Source organism: Labeo rohita, chromosome 19 (genome assembly GCF_022985175.1).
Source record: "Labeo rohita strain BAU-BD-2019 chromosome 19, IGBB_LRoh.1.0, whole genome shotgun sequence".
Taxonomy (NCBI): Eukaryota; Metazoa; Chordata; class Actinopteri; order Cypriniformes; family Cyprinidae; genus Labeo; species Labeo rohita.
This window is the reverse complement of record NC_066887.1, coordinates 22,365,804-22,380,520: the sequence shown is the minus strand read 5'-3', so window position 1 is coordinate 22,380,520 and position 14,717 is coordinate 22,365,804. Positions and strand designations below refer to the sequence as shown.

Here is a 14,717-nt window from a genome sequence, read left to right as displayed (position 1 = left end):
TTCATTATATGTTAATGTAAACAGTTTGTTCAGAATGAACTGTTAAGAAGAGTTAGGATTTGTCCTGTTTGGCTTTAAAATGTTTATGTGCAAGGAAAAAGTTTTGTGTGTATTTGTGTTCGAAAGGCAGTGAGAGGGCACCCCCATGTCCATCTATTCTCTTTACCCTCTGACAGCCACACAGGAACTCACTGGCCTTTTCTATTCCAATCAAACCAATTCTATCTATATTTACTCCATCTGCCCAGCCCAATGCTCCACTGAGCTGTATGTGTGTGTGTATACGTGTGTGCAGCAGCTTTAATGGCACAGGGTCTCGCTGATAGATGAAGATTTAGCTCAGTGGATGAGAGCGTCGGATTAGTGATGACATCGCGACTACGCTATCCCATCATTCCCTGTCCAGCAGCGTATCCCAGAAGCCCCCGGCCAGTTCCACCCCATCGAGAGGGCATGATGGGGTGATGAATGATTGGAGCTGCGGGAGAAGGGAGAGAAAACGAGGGAAAGAATACTCCGTGGCCACCTTTGTCCTCTGTATCTTTTCTCGAAACACTCGCTATAGCTTTTGTTGAGATGCAAACAAGCACACGCATACAGTTACCAGCTTTTCATTGGCTGTCTCTGCTAAAGAACAGTGGCTAATCCCCAGGTCCATTATCCACAGGCTCCTCCTATCTCTAAATGAGCCAATTATGGGTGTTTATGTGTTTGTGTTGCTGTGATGAGGCTGAGTTGGCTGAGAACCACTGCAAAGCTGAACAGCTAATCAATGGCGCTTTAGTGCTAAATCACTTTCTCTCTTTCGCACACATTTTTCTACCATCTTTTCTACACCAAGTGCCTTTCTCAGTCTCTCTAACTCTTGCCTTCTTACCTCGTTCAATTAACAGAGGCATGGATGAACTGCCGAGTCAATTGACCATGAAGCAAACATCAAGTGCAGCAGCAGAGGTATTGGAAACAGTTGTTCTTTCATTACGACATGATGGCTTGAAGAGCTTTATCTCCATAATGTGAATTCCGCTGTTAAAGTGACATGCTTAGGTGTATTGATTACGTTGTTATATTGCCTAATTTATACAACTTGATTGCCCTGGTTCATCCAACCCAATTAGTATTGCCAAACAAGCCCTGAAGCAGTGTTTAGATGCTGTCAAATTAAATTTGGAAACATGAAAAGAAGAAAAATAAAGTAAATGTTGTCTGGAAGAAAAATTAAGGCCAACAAGGTACTACAACTGACACAGCATATGGTCTGTAAAATATGGTCTGAAGAATGCGATATCATAGGCTGACAGCATTTTAGTATTGGATGTGTTTGCCTCTGAAGCTACAAATACCATATTAAAGAGTTAGTTCACGCAAAAAATTAAAATTCTCTCATTAATTACTCACCCTCATGTTGCTCCGAACATGTAAGACCTTCATTCACCTTCGGAATACAAATTAAGATATTTTTGTTGAAATCCGAGAGCTTTCTGACCCTGCATAGACAGCAACGCAACTACCACGTTCAAGGCCCAGAAAGGTTGTAAGGACATTGTTAAAATGTCCTTGTGACATCAGTGGTTCAACCTTAATGTAATGAAGCCACGAGAATACTTTTTGTGTGCATATCAAGTATAGAATTTCTTCTCTTTCGTGTCAGTCTACGATGCACATTCACGACAGTACCACGATGCATGTGTAGAATTCAGAAGCGTAGAACTGTAAGCTTTTCTCAAGATTTTGACAGAGAGAATGACTAGCAATTTTTTTTCCCAGCCTTACTTATTTGAACCAGAATATACAGACGATGAACTAAGAGAGATGGACATTCTATGTATGTGTCATGTACTCTTGTGAATGTGCGCAGAAGACTGACATGGAAGAGAAGAAATTGTTGAATAAAGTTATTATTTTTGTTTTCTTTGTGCACAAAAAATATTTGTGTGGGTTCATAACATTACGGCTGAACCACTGATGTCATATGGACTATTTTAACGATGCCTCAGACGTCATGCCCACAGACCACTGGCTGAACGTCTGATGCATACAGCACAAAAAAATAGAGGAAACACTTCCGGAGTTTCGTAGTCATCATCGGATTGTTTGAATGTGTGTCACGTTCTTTAACGTTAGCCTAGAAACAAATATGCCTTGATGCCAAACCCCCTCACGAATGAAGACAGTTGTTGAGTTTACAACATAGACTGTAAAAAAAATGGACGTGATGTCATCCTTAGGTTTGTGAAGAGCATTTTTGAAGCCCAAAGTGGGTGTCTTGGCAGCGCATTACTCCTGAGGTGGAACGTGGGTGGAGCTGGTCGCAAAAACCACGCCCACCTAGCTCAGCGGTGGTGATAGCAGCGGGAATCCACCTTTCACCTTAAATTATGCAGAACTTAAACATTTTTTTTTTGCTGTAAAGTTGGCATTTTAATGGCATTTTAAAATATATGAAATATTTAAAATTTGCACCACAAAATCTTTAAAATACGTTAAAGAGTTTTACACACCGGCCTATTATTATGTGGACATTTCCACGCCCCTAAACATGATGCAGCACAAGATGAAACGTAGTTGGTTGCTTTACCTGTCATGGCTGCTTGGTCGTCTTTCAAAGTGACCAAGGTTCCCAGACCTTCTGCTGTCAGTCTGAAGGTCTGGCTACGCAAGACTAACGATGTCCTTACTACCTTTCTGGGCCTTGAATGTGTCAGTTGTGTTGCTGTCTATGCAGGGTCAGAAATCTCTCGGATTTCATCAAAAACACATTAATTTGTGTTTCGAAGATGAGCAAAGGTCTTACAGGTTTGGAACGACATGAGGGTGTGGAATTAATGACAGAATTTTCATTTTTGGATGAATTGTTCCTTTAAGGTACACACAGCTGCACAAAACCCAAAAAGAAATTGGATATTTCCACACAAAAACACTGGGTAATTTGAATAAACCTGTGCTAAGACGAGTTGCACTACTGGACTACTGGCGAACAGCACACTGCTGTTAGCCTAGCCTGTGCTAACATAAATAAATGTACAAGAAACGCCCCGTGGGGTACAGTGTGCCATCAGCCCGTACACTACTGTCATCATTTACCAGACCAATCGTCATGGGATCCGGCTGGCGATGGATTCTGATCACCACGGGAACCAGCATGTGATGGATTCTGATTGGGTCGATGATCACTCTTCCAATAAGAGTAATTAATATAATGAAGACCCTCCGAGCACGTGCAGGAGTGGGTGATGAATATCGGTGCCCATCGCTCGTTACTCATACATGACATCATACAGAGAGAAAGCCAGACAGAGAGAGGGGAAAAGATTCACATAATGCACAAAACAAGCACAGGCGCACAAGAAAAAATGCTCAGGAAAGGCACTACACATTTGTAATACAGCAAATTAAAGGAAGAAAACATCTCCCTGTAAATTTGAGTACCAAGGTTGAAGATGTGTTTTGGCAAATTGCTGTAGCTGCAGTTTTTAGCTTGTATTATTAGCTTAAAAATTATATTATATTATACTATGTTAGTGTTTAATTTAATATTATTTTATATTGAACATACTCTTGTTTAGAAATACCACCACTGTGTTTTCAAACACAAGACGCACTAGGTAGCACAAAGTGATGCAGTGTCTGAAATTACAGATTGCCCTTTCAAGACACTGAAAATGAATCAAGGGCCCTTGATTCACTAGCCTGAACAGCCCTCCCCACCTCCCACCCCTAGGGCACTTACGCATGCATCTCTCTCTCTGTAAAAGCCGCAGTTCTAGTTATTAGAGTATGATAATGAACACAGTGGAATGAACTGAGGGCTCACCACAGAGGAATCTAAATGAGTCTACATACATATACACTCACTGGGGAAAGGGCAATTAGTGTAGGCCTTTCTACCTGACCCCCATAACACACACACATACACAAGAAGACAGAGAGGGACCTCCCACTGCACAACATGAGTACATATGCAGATATGTCGTGGGATGTGACTAATTGGCTAATCTAGTGCCTCTCACACACTTAATCATCTTAAGCACTTTTAAAGGCCTGAGCAACAGGAACGTAATGAGAGAAAACCGCAGACTCCCAGTGGTGCAGAATATCTCATCCTTTTTCGTGCTGCTCTCTCTCTATTTTTCATCCTCCCTTTTTAACAATTAATCAGCGATTCCTAAATGCAATTGTTAATCCGCAATTGTTTCCCATCTGTACATTTCTGACAGCCTTGCTGTGGAATACTGTTTAAGCGCTCTCCTTGTATATTCTTTAAAGGGTATCCAAGCTCTGAAGATGTTGTTGTCACTGAGCAGGTGAGATACAGGAATACACTTTCCACAGCTACAATCAAAACTATGCTGAAATTTAAATGCCCAGAATACTCCCAAATAAAGGAGTTTTCTGAAATGCATACATGCTTGTCGAAATAGTCCATACCTTGACATACAGTGGTGGCCAAAATTATTAGAACAGCAGTATTTTCACCATCTAAAAATGGTTTTAAGTCACTTATTTCTATCTTTTCCTGTAGTGTGTCAGTAGGAAATATCAGTTTATATTTCCAAACATTCATTTTGCCATTAATTGTAATAATCCTAATAATCAATTTTTGTTTGCACAAAGAGTCTGACAACAGCCAGTGCTCCAAACAGAGATCTGATCTCATCATCATCCAGTCTGTCTCGAATGACATGAAGAAACAGAACAAACTGAGACAGACTAAATCCAGAAGGATTCTGGCAACGTCTCCAAAATGCTTCAAGAAACCTACCTGCAAAGCTACAATACTGTTAAAAGTTTCACTTGTGTGAAAAAAAACGCTGTAAAATAAGGATGCTGTCAAAAATAATGTCATAAATAGATTTTCTTTATCAGTTAACTTCTATTAAAGGAGAAGTCCACTTCCAAAACAAAGATTCACATATAATGTACTCACCCCCTTGTCATCCAAAATGTTCATGTCTTTCTTTCTTCAGTCGTAAAGAAATTATGTGTTTTGGGGAAAACATTTTTGCATTTTTTCTCCATATAAAGGACTGGTACGGTTCCCCGATTTTGAACTTCCAAAATGCAGTTTAAATGCAGCTTCAAACTATCATAAATGCGGTTGTAAACGATCCCAGTCGAGGAAGAAGGGTCTTATCTAGTGAAACGATCAGTTATTTTCATTAAAAAAAATACAATTTAAATACATTAATCTCAAACGCTTGTCTTGTCTTTCTCTCCATGAACTCTGTGTATTCTGACTCAAGACAGTTTAGGTATGTTGAAAAACTCCAATCGTATTTTCTCCCTCAACTTCAAAAATCATCCTACATCGCTGCAGAAGTACCGACCCAGTCTTTGCAAAGTGAATATGCAAAGAAGATCAAACACCCCTAACAAGTTGAGGGAGAACATGAGATGGGAGTTTTTCGTCATACCCTAACTGTCACGAACCAGAACAAAAACAGTCCAAGCAGAGTAGGACAAGACGAGCGTTTGGCATTAAAAAGTATATAAATTGTATTCTTTTTATTAAAATAACTGATTTTTTCGCTACATAAGACCCTTCTTCCTAGGTGCACTTGCACATAGTTTTTCAGGTAGCTTTGCAGGTGGGTCTCTTGAAGCATCTTGAAGACATCCATAGTTCTTCTGGATTTAGTCTGTCTCACTTTGTTCTGTTTCTTCATGATGAGATCAGATCTCTGTGTGGAGCACTGGCTGTTGTCAGCGTCCTTTTGCAAACAAAAATCTTACTGGATTATTACAATTAATGGCAAAATGAATGTTTGGAAATGTAAACTGAAACTTTTAAAATTTGTAAACTTTTATTTTGAATTTAAATATTTACAACTTTATAAATGTAATAAAAAATAAAAAGTAAGTTATACATAAAATGACAACATATAAATTATAACTTTTTTTAATTATGTTTTTACCACATTTTGTTCTACACATATGATGTACAGAGAGCAAAACATTAAATATTACATCAATACATTTTACAAATGTAACATTTTCTAGCTGGCTATCACAATTTATGTTAGCCAGCTAGAAAATGTTACATTTGTAAAATATTTAGCCAAATTTCCAAAACAACAATGTTCAATAAATAATACATCACACTAAAAAGCGTGCAAGATGAAACACAAGTGAAAGTTTCTGTCACTTAGCATGAAACTCACTCAGTACTTCCAACTGGAAATTACATGTATAAACAGTTCGAAAGTTTGGGTTGGTAAATTTTTTTATGTTTCTGAAAAAAAAAAAATCTCTTATGGACACCAAAGCTGTATTTATTTTATGAAAACTACAGTAAAATTGTACTTTTGTGAAATATTTTTACGACTCAAAATATGTGATGGCAAAGCTGAATTTTCAGCAACATTACTCCAGTCTTCAATGTCACATGATCCTTCAGAAATCATTCTAATATACTGACTTGTTGCTCAAGAAACCATTATTATTACCATTGCTGAAAACAGTTAATATTTTGTGGAAACTGTGATTTCTTTTTCAAGGTTCTTTGCTGAATAGAAAGTTCAAAACGGAATGTTTTTACGGTCATTTTCAATGCATCCTTAAAGGGATAGTTCACCCCAAAATTAAAATTATGTCATTAATTACTCTCCCTCATGTCGTTCTATACTGTAAGACCTTCGTTCATCTCTAGGACACAAATTAAGATATTTCTGATGAAATCCGCGAGCTTTCTGACCCTGCAGTTTTTAATATTTTGTGGAAACTGTGATGCATTTCTTTTTCAGGGTTCTTCACTGTATAGAAAGTTCAACGCTGAATTTATTAGAATTAGAAATCTTTTGCAGCATTAAACATGTTGTCATTTTCAATGCATCCTTAAACCCAAAAATGAAAATTCTGTCATTATTTACTCTCCCTCATGTTGTTCCAAACCTGTAAGACCTTTGTTCATCTTTAGGACACAAATGAAGATATTTTTGATAAAATCCAAAAGCTTTCTGACCCTGCATAGGACATCATTAAAAAAATCCATGTGACATCAGTGGTTCAACCGTAATATTACGATTATGAAGCAATGAGAATACTTTTTGTGCGGTTTTACCACGGTTGAACCACTGATGTCACATGTCTTTACTACCATTCTGGGCCTTAAACGTGTCAGTTGTGCTGGTGTCTATGCAAGGTCAGAAAGCTCTCGGATTTCATCAAAAATATTTTAATTTGTGACCCGAAGATTAACAAAGGTCTTACAGGATTGGAATAACATGAGGGTGAGTAATTAATCACAGAATTTTTTTATTTTTGAGAGAACTATCCTTTTGATTCATCCTAATTTCTTTAAATAAATAAAACAAAAATCTTACTGATCACAAACTTTTAAACAGTAGTTTGCATGTCTAAAACGACTGGATGACATCTTGATTGGCTGGGTGGGTTGACATGCTTAAGATAGTTATGACCTCTGCAGTGGATGTGAGACCAGGCCCGTCTAAAGAGTCTGCTTGTCCATGTGTGTGAACGCACAGACGTCAGTGTGGGCCGGTTTCACCGCTGCTCTCTTTACAGCTCCTTTCATGTCCTGTTAATGAGAAAACCGCAGCACCCAGCATTCCCCTTGTAAACGAGGACAAATTAAAACCCAAATATGAATCACACTCGACATGGCCGACGCTCAAAAGTTGTAGATTTTCACCGAGGTCAGACTGGACAGCACATCGTCTGGGCAGCTAATGACATCCATTCATGGCACGTCCGTATGACTGCTGCTACTTCCCAAAGGTTCTACAACCCTTATATAAGTATAATATATAAAAACCCACTATCGTATACGAATACGATACGAATCAACACAGTGGTTTTCAAAACTGATAATAATAAATGTTTCTTGAACAGCAAATCAGCATATTAGAATGATTTCTGAAGGATCATATGACACTGAAGACTAAAATACACGAAGATTAAAAAAAAAAAAAACATTAAATTGTAATTGTTTTTCACAGTGTTAATGTTTATATTGTATTTTTGGTGGGTGAGATTTTTTTCAAAAACAATAAAACAATCTTACCAATCCCAAACTTTTAATTGGTAGCTTAATTATGTTTAAATTTGTAAAGAAAGTCTGATAAGTTCAAAGAAACGGTGTGGACTGTGAACTCTGTGATCTAAAATTAGATCACGTAAACCAGACGTCTATTGCTCCTATAAAGCTATGTAAACTAAATCAATACATCATCTTTTTAAAACATTTAGTAGAGCATTACTATTCACTAAAACTCACTATCCAGAATAGCTCCAAGGTCTGCATTTTGAGTTTAACGCACACTTACACAGCTACAATCTTTAAGCTCCGAGTTAACAACCGGCAGTCTCAGTTAAACAATTAGTGCACTTATAGTGTGTAGGACTGTCTGAGGCTACAGCCACATAACTGCACATCACGAGCATTGGTCATAAAATTAAGTCCTACAATTAAAAGTTGAGGATAAGAGCGGTTTTAACGACCTCTGCGCTAGTTCAGACTGGGTTGGCCTGTCTGAGGCTGTCTACAGACACAAACAGCACTGCCGGAATAATAAAAACACAAGAACGAAAGACCAAAAACACCATTAAAGGAAAGAGCCCACGGGTGATGCCTTGTTTTGTTGGCTTTCTGATTGTGATGATGGAAATAAGGGCATCATTTGTAGAGCATGAGTGCGTGTGAGCATGTGGACAGAACAATGGAAAAAAAAAAAAAAAAAAAACGGGCAGACCGCAGACATCGGAGGACCGACATCAGGACAGGAAGTGAGGAGACTAATTCATTTGAGCCTACAATCTTCCTTCTCTTTTTCTAAATGCCATATGCTGTAAAAAGTTGTATTTCTTACATGTTCTTACATTTAACCTCTAAACCTGAAGGTGATGCCATTAACACCCTTATCCTTACCTAACCCCACCCAAACACACCAGCCCTTCAGTTCAACAGACATCAAACGCAAACGCAGCCTTATTAAACATTCATATGAATTGGAGAAAGTTATAAATAGCTTTACATCAGAGAAACAGCATAAAGGTAATGTTTGAATGTTAAAATAGTATCAGATTAATTTGCAAAGACTAATATAAATAAGCCATTTGTTGGCTGATTTCCCTGTAAAACCACCTATAAATACTTTCAACGCTATCAAAATCTAATCTTCGTTCTTTTTTTTTAAGCAGGCTGACCAGCCCAACATAGCGACTTATTAAAAGTTTGGGGTGGGACGAATGTTTAAAAAACCATTATTGTTGAAAATTAGTTTGGTGATGATATTATGCCCTTATGCAGTTAATTTCTTTATTGAGGACATAATATGAACAAGAACATTTTTGTATAGAAGACACACCATGATTCTTGAGCCATGGGTAAGTGTGTGTCTAGCATACATACACATACATTGGTCTCTTCTTAGTGTGAATCTTAACAGGACCTCTATTAATTAGAGACAATTAACACTGCTCATTCTCAATACAGCACCATTACAAATATATATATAGTGTATATGTACACACATTAGGGCAACATAAAGCCTTTTGTTTAGTGGAAAAGAAACAAAGAATGATAGAAAGTATGGTCAGAATCAAAGACATATAGACACAAAAATGACAGAGATGTAATTGTATAAACTATTTAGTGTAAAACAGTTCAGTTTTAATGGAATAGTTCACCCAAAAAGAAAATTTGCTGGAAATCTACCCTCAGGCCATCCAAAAGGTAGATTGTAGAGTTGTTTTTCATTAGAACAGATTTGGAGAAATTTAGCACCGCATCACTTGCTCACTCTGCAGTGAATGAGTGCCGTCACAATGAGAGTCCAAACATCTGATAAATACATCACAATAATCTACAAATAATCCACATGACTCCAGTCAATCAATTATTGATTTGTGAAGCAAAAAGCTGTGTGTTCACTGTTTAAATAAACAAATCCATCACTTCTGGCCAAAAATACCAGTCCATAATCCATAACAATGCTTCTGCCAATGAAAAAGTCTATCCCGTGTTGTCCTGTCACATCAAAATCCACCGCCATATATGTTTAATAGAACTGTTAAAATGTTTTCGCTTGTAAACAGTGCTTGATCTGTGCATATTTCTCTCCTTATTCAGATGAAACTACTTTTTCATTGGAGAAAGCAAAATTATGGACAGAGGACTCGTATTTTAGCTGGAAACAGCGGTTTGAATTTTAAACATCTTGATGGATTTCTTACAAAGATGCAGCTTTTAATTGTAAAGATTATTGTGATGTTTTTCTCAACTCTTTGGAATCTCATTCTGACGGCACCCATTTACTGTAGAGGATCCATTGGGGAGCAAGTGATGTAATGCTAAATTTTTCCAAATCTGTTCTGATGAAAAAAAAAAAGAAAAAAACTCATCTACATCTTGGATGGCCTGAGGATGAGTACATGTTCATAAATTTTGTATTTTTTGAGCGAACTATTCCTTTAATGTAACGATTCCATAAAAAAATGAGGGACCCACTACTTCTTTGTAAAATTTTTCACAGTTTCGATTCAGTTTAAGCAAAATTGAAACTGATGAGGTATGTCTTAGGCATCCTTAAGCATTTCTAGCAGCTTCTGATCAGGACCTAAAATCAGTTTTGGCTCAGAACTGGTTTGAAGTAGAATGAAATGGAAATAAATGAATGTAAACATTTGGAGGTAAACGGGTGATGTAAGCAAGCTTGAGTAACAGTTTGAACCGGTCATACAGAACTAGTTAAAAAAGGCTCTGTGAAGTTTTCAATGTCAACATCAGGCTGCAACCTAACAAACCTGTAACATCCCTTTCAAAACAGACACACATGCATATCAAGACTAAACCAGCCAGACATAATGCCCATTTCTCACACAAAGTCTGGTTCACTTTCACTTGACCTACTATATCCCCTCTTCACGTAAAAACTGGAAGACGGAGGAAAAGTCTTTGTTAGAGTAGCCACGAGTGCACATTGCACGGTAGATCTGGTGTGCCAAAGAACCAAGAGGAATTGGGGTCTGGGTATTGGTCGCCGTATTCTGAGCAAAACCAAGATCCTGTGAACACAACGTGTTTTTATTCAGTTTCGCCTTGGTGTAAATAATATGATCAATAGGAAAAAAATGCTTCCACTTACTTTAGCCATTAGCTTTGTACCAAAGCCTCCCTGGTAGTTGTTTGCAGACGGCACTCCTTCCATGACACCTGGGACGGGGTTATACTTGTCACTGGACCAACATCGTCCTGAGCTCATGTTCAGAATCTTCGCCAGCAGTTTTGGATCCAAACCCAGTCTGATCAAAAGACGAAAAGAGAGGAAAAAAAAAAAAAAAAGGTCAAAGGAGAGAGGTCAGACAGAGCACTGACCTTTAGGCTCAGGACCAGCTCATCCCTAAGTGGAAAGCGAGCCTGGATAATACAGTATTGATATTTAACAGGAGCTGCAGTTCATCATTTTCCACTCTCTCGCTTGTTGTCCCCCACACAAATGCAGGGGTAATAAAACTCTGACACAAGCAGCTGTCTTATTAACTCGCCCCCACCAATCTGTCCCCCATAAGAGAGACTAGGGTGATTTCAGTCCTGCATTTAAAGTAGATCTGAGTGAAATGGGCCTTGCTGCTTTACAAATGATTGTGCACCCAAATAACACAGTGTAATAGAACAAAACTGACAAGATAGCAAACACAACACAAAGATTGTGACATTTTCTGCTGTGATGATAAGTGTATGATTGCTAGGCCTTAGCTATGTGGCTGCTAGGGCCTAGTTAGGTGCTTGTTTAGTTGTTTAGTCAAAAGAGCTAAACGTCAAATCTCTGATATTTGGTAATAAACTATGATTGTTGTTGTCTCTTAAAGACATTAATACAACTGTGGAATTTTTGTATTGTAGAAACAAGTATTCATGTCATTTTTTTTGTATTATTTTAATAGGATTTAGGAAAATGTTTTAATCTAACTACTCATTGTAAATATTACAAATGTGATTTAGTAAAGTCATCAAGTAAAAAATAACAGTAATACTTCACAATAAGGTTCCATTAGTTAATGTTAGTTAATGTGTTAACTAACATGAATAAACAATGAACAATAAATTTATTACAGTATTTATTAATCTTAGTTAATGTTAGTTAATGAGAATATAGTCATTCATTGTTTGTTCATGTTAGTTCAGTGCATTAACTAACTAATCAACCATATGTAAAGTGTTACCAAAATAACATCATACTCTCCTTACACTTTGAATATTAATGAATATTTGAATATATAAAATATACATTATAAAATCTGAATACACCATAAAACACTTTTGAATATATATTTTTTATTTGATGTTAATATTGGTAACACTTTACAATAAGGTTCCTTAGTTAACATTAGTTAACTATATTAGTTAACATGGACAAATAATATTACTTCTACAGCATTTATTAGTTTCAGGATTTGCATTATTAAAATCACAAGTTGTGTTTGTTAACACTAGTTAATGCACTGTGAATTAACATGAACAAACAATGAACTGTATTTTTATTAACCAACATGGTAACACATTACAATAAGGTTCATTTTAGTTAACTACATTAGTTAACATGATCTAAGAATGACTACAGTACTACTACAACATTTATTAATCTTAGTTAATGTTAATTTCAGCCTTTACTAATGCATTGTTAAAATCACAAGTTGTGTTTGTTAACATTAGTTAATGCACTGTGAACTATGAACAATGAACAACCGTATTTTTATTATCTAACAATAACTAAGATTAATTAATAGTGTAATGTATTGTTCATTGTTCGTTCATGTTAGTTAACACATTAACTAATATTAATAATTGACACCTTATTGTAAAGTGTTACCATAATATTTATTTTAGTACATAATTATATTAAATATGTTTTTGGGGAGTCACTCCACATGACATCTGAATAGGTCATCTGAAAACAGAACTTTTTCAAATAATATTTAAAAAAAAAAAAATTCTAAATCAGAAATTTTGCCAAACTACTTTCTTAAGAAAGCGGTAAAGAATGTATTTGTTTTATTCAATAATTATTTTATTGCATTTTTAGGCATAATATTTTTTTAGCATTATACCAGGACAGTTGTCTCATCCAGACATTTTTGACTTTATGCCTCCAAAAATGTTCAAAATAAGTTTTAACTCAGAAACTAAAACAATGCTTAAAGAAATGTGTTTAAATAACATTTTTATTTATGAATCGCATTTCCCTGTATATTAGAATAAATGAACAGCTAGAACAAAATACACCACTAATAAAAAAAAATAAAAATAACGTCAACCTGCACTATTTGCTGGCAAAAAAAAAAGGTGGCAGTTGACAAAAAGCCATTTTAAAACAAAAGGATGAAGAAGAGAAAAGAAAAAAGAGGGAAATCTGAGGATGATGTGTAACTGGGCAAAGAGCTGCCGTCTCTTGCTTTAACAAGAACATAAATATGACCACATCAAGAGCGCCTCGGCACACACGCGTGTGCGTGCGCACTCACGCCGGAGCGGCAGCGGTGGTGAGACAGTAAAGTGCGCTTTTTAGCTTTCTTATGTCTATTAAACTATGATGAGTGTTTAAGGGCAGTTATACAGTAACTCCACCTGTCTCTCATTCAGGGGGCCGCGCCTTCATATACACACTCACACGCACCAAGACTTTTATAAGTCTATGCAATAATTAAGAGACAAGGACACACAGCTGTGCATAAAAAGGCTATTTCTTCCCCCTTTCTATTATTCCATCCATCCGTCCCACACTGTCTGTTTTTACAGACTGTTTTGGAAAATCTAATCTCTATAATGTGTGTGTGTTTGTGAACGTCGCTGTCATTTGACAGTTGTTTTTGGGGGGTTTAATGTCTGTAAACAGCCCACTGACTGACCCTGTATCAATCTCCCGTTCTCTCTCGCTCTCTCGCTTTCCCCCTTTATGTCTGTGTCTCTCGGTCTCTTGGGGACAACCGGTGACATATGTTCAACATCGTCCCCTCCTTCCCCCAGCTCACTCTCATACACACACGCTCACACACACGTTCTGGGTCAGTGACTGAAAAGGTTACCGCCTCAACTGCAACCTGGCTTCTCTGCTACAACACAAATCACTCTTTCGGCACAAGAAGAGGAGGCGCCTTGACTCTTAAAACGCTGTATAGCACTCATTCTGTTCCTATGGATATTATCCAAACCATTTACACATCAAATTTACATGAAAGAGACACTTTCAAAGGATGCTTGTGAAAATTTGGCTGATGAAATCGAGTGTGAAGTGTGTGCAGGTTAATACCGCAGCAGCAAGGGAAAGGAAAACAGATGTGAGAGTCTAGTTAAACAGGATGAGTGAATTACAGTTAAAGAAAAAGGAAAGGAGGAAATAAACTGGAGGCGTTTGATGTTTGATCACTGCATTAGAAGGGGGGGCCTATTTTGTTAAAGACTTATGTTTATACACTATGCTTCTTGTTCTCATTTCATCTTCATCAAACCCTGGTGCTCTCAAGATTATAAACACATAGTCTTATAAGCAAACACACACAGGCCACAATTTTATTAATGTCTTTAAGAGGCAACAAACGAGTTTATTACCAAATGTCAATTATCTTTTTAAACATCTGTACACAGGCTGTGTGTGTGAGGGTGCTTGTGTGCTGGATGAACTTTCAAAGCCTTTCAATTGTGTGTATGTGCATCATTTACAAAAAAACAAAAACAAAAACAAAAAAATCAGGCTCATGCT

The 14,717-nt window shown here is 37.0% G+C and overlaps 1 protein-coding gene across 1 annotated transcript in view; it reads right to left on the bottom strand.

Annotated features, from left to right (window-relative positions):
- Window positions 1-7,998: 7,998 nt before the first annotated feature.
- The window catches only part of hibadha (3-hydroxyisobutyrate dehydrogenase a), a 27,205-nt gene continuing 20,486 nt past the window's right edge, over window positions 7,999-14,717 (bottom strand). The window contains exons 7-8 of the mRNA XM_051137629.1: window positions 11,106-11,262; window positions 7,999-11,025 (exon numbers count right to left, since the gene is read on the bottom strand). Of these exons, the coding sequence (XP_050993586.1) occupies window positions 10,870-11,025; window positions 11,106-11,262 (313 nt within the window). The 3' untranslated portion in view covers window positions 7,999-10,869. The remainder of the gene's footprint in view (window positions 11,026-11,105; window positions 11,263-14,717) is intronic.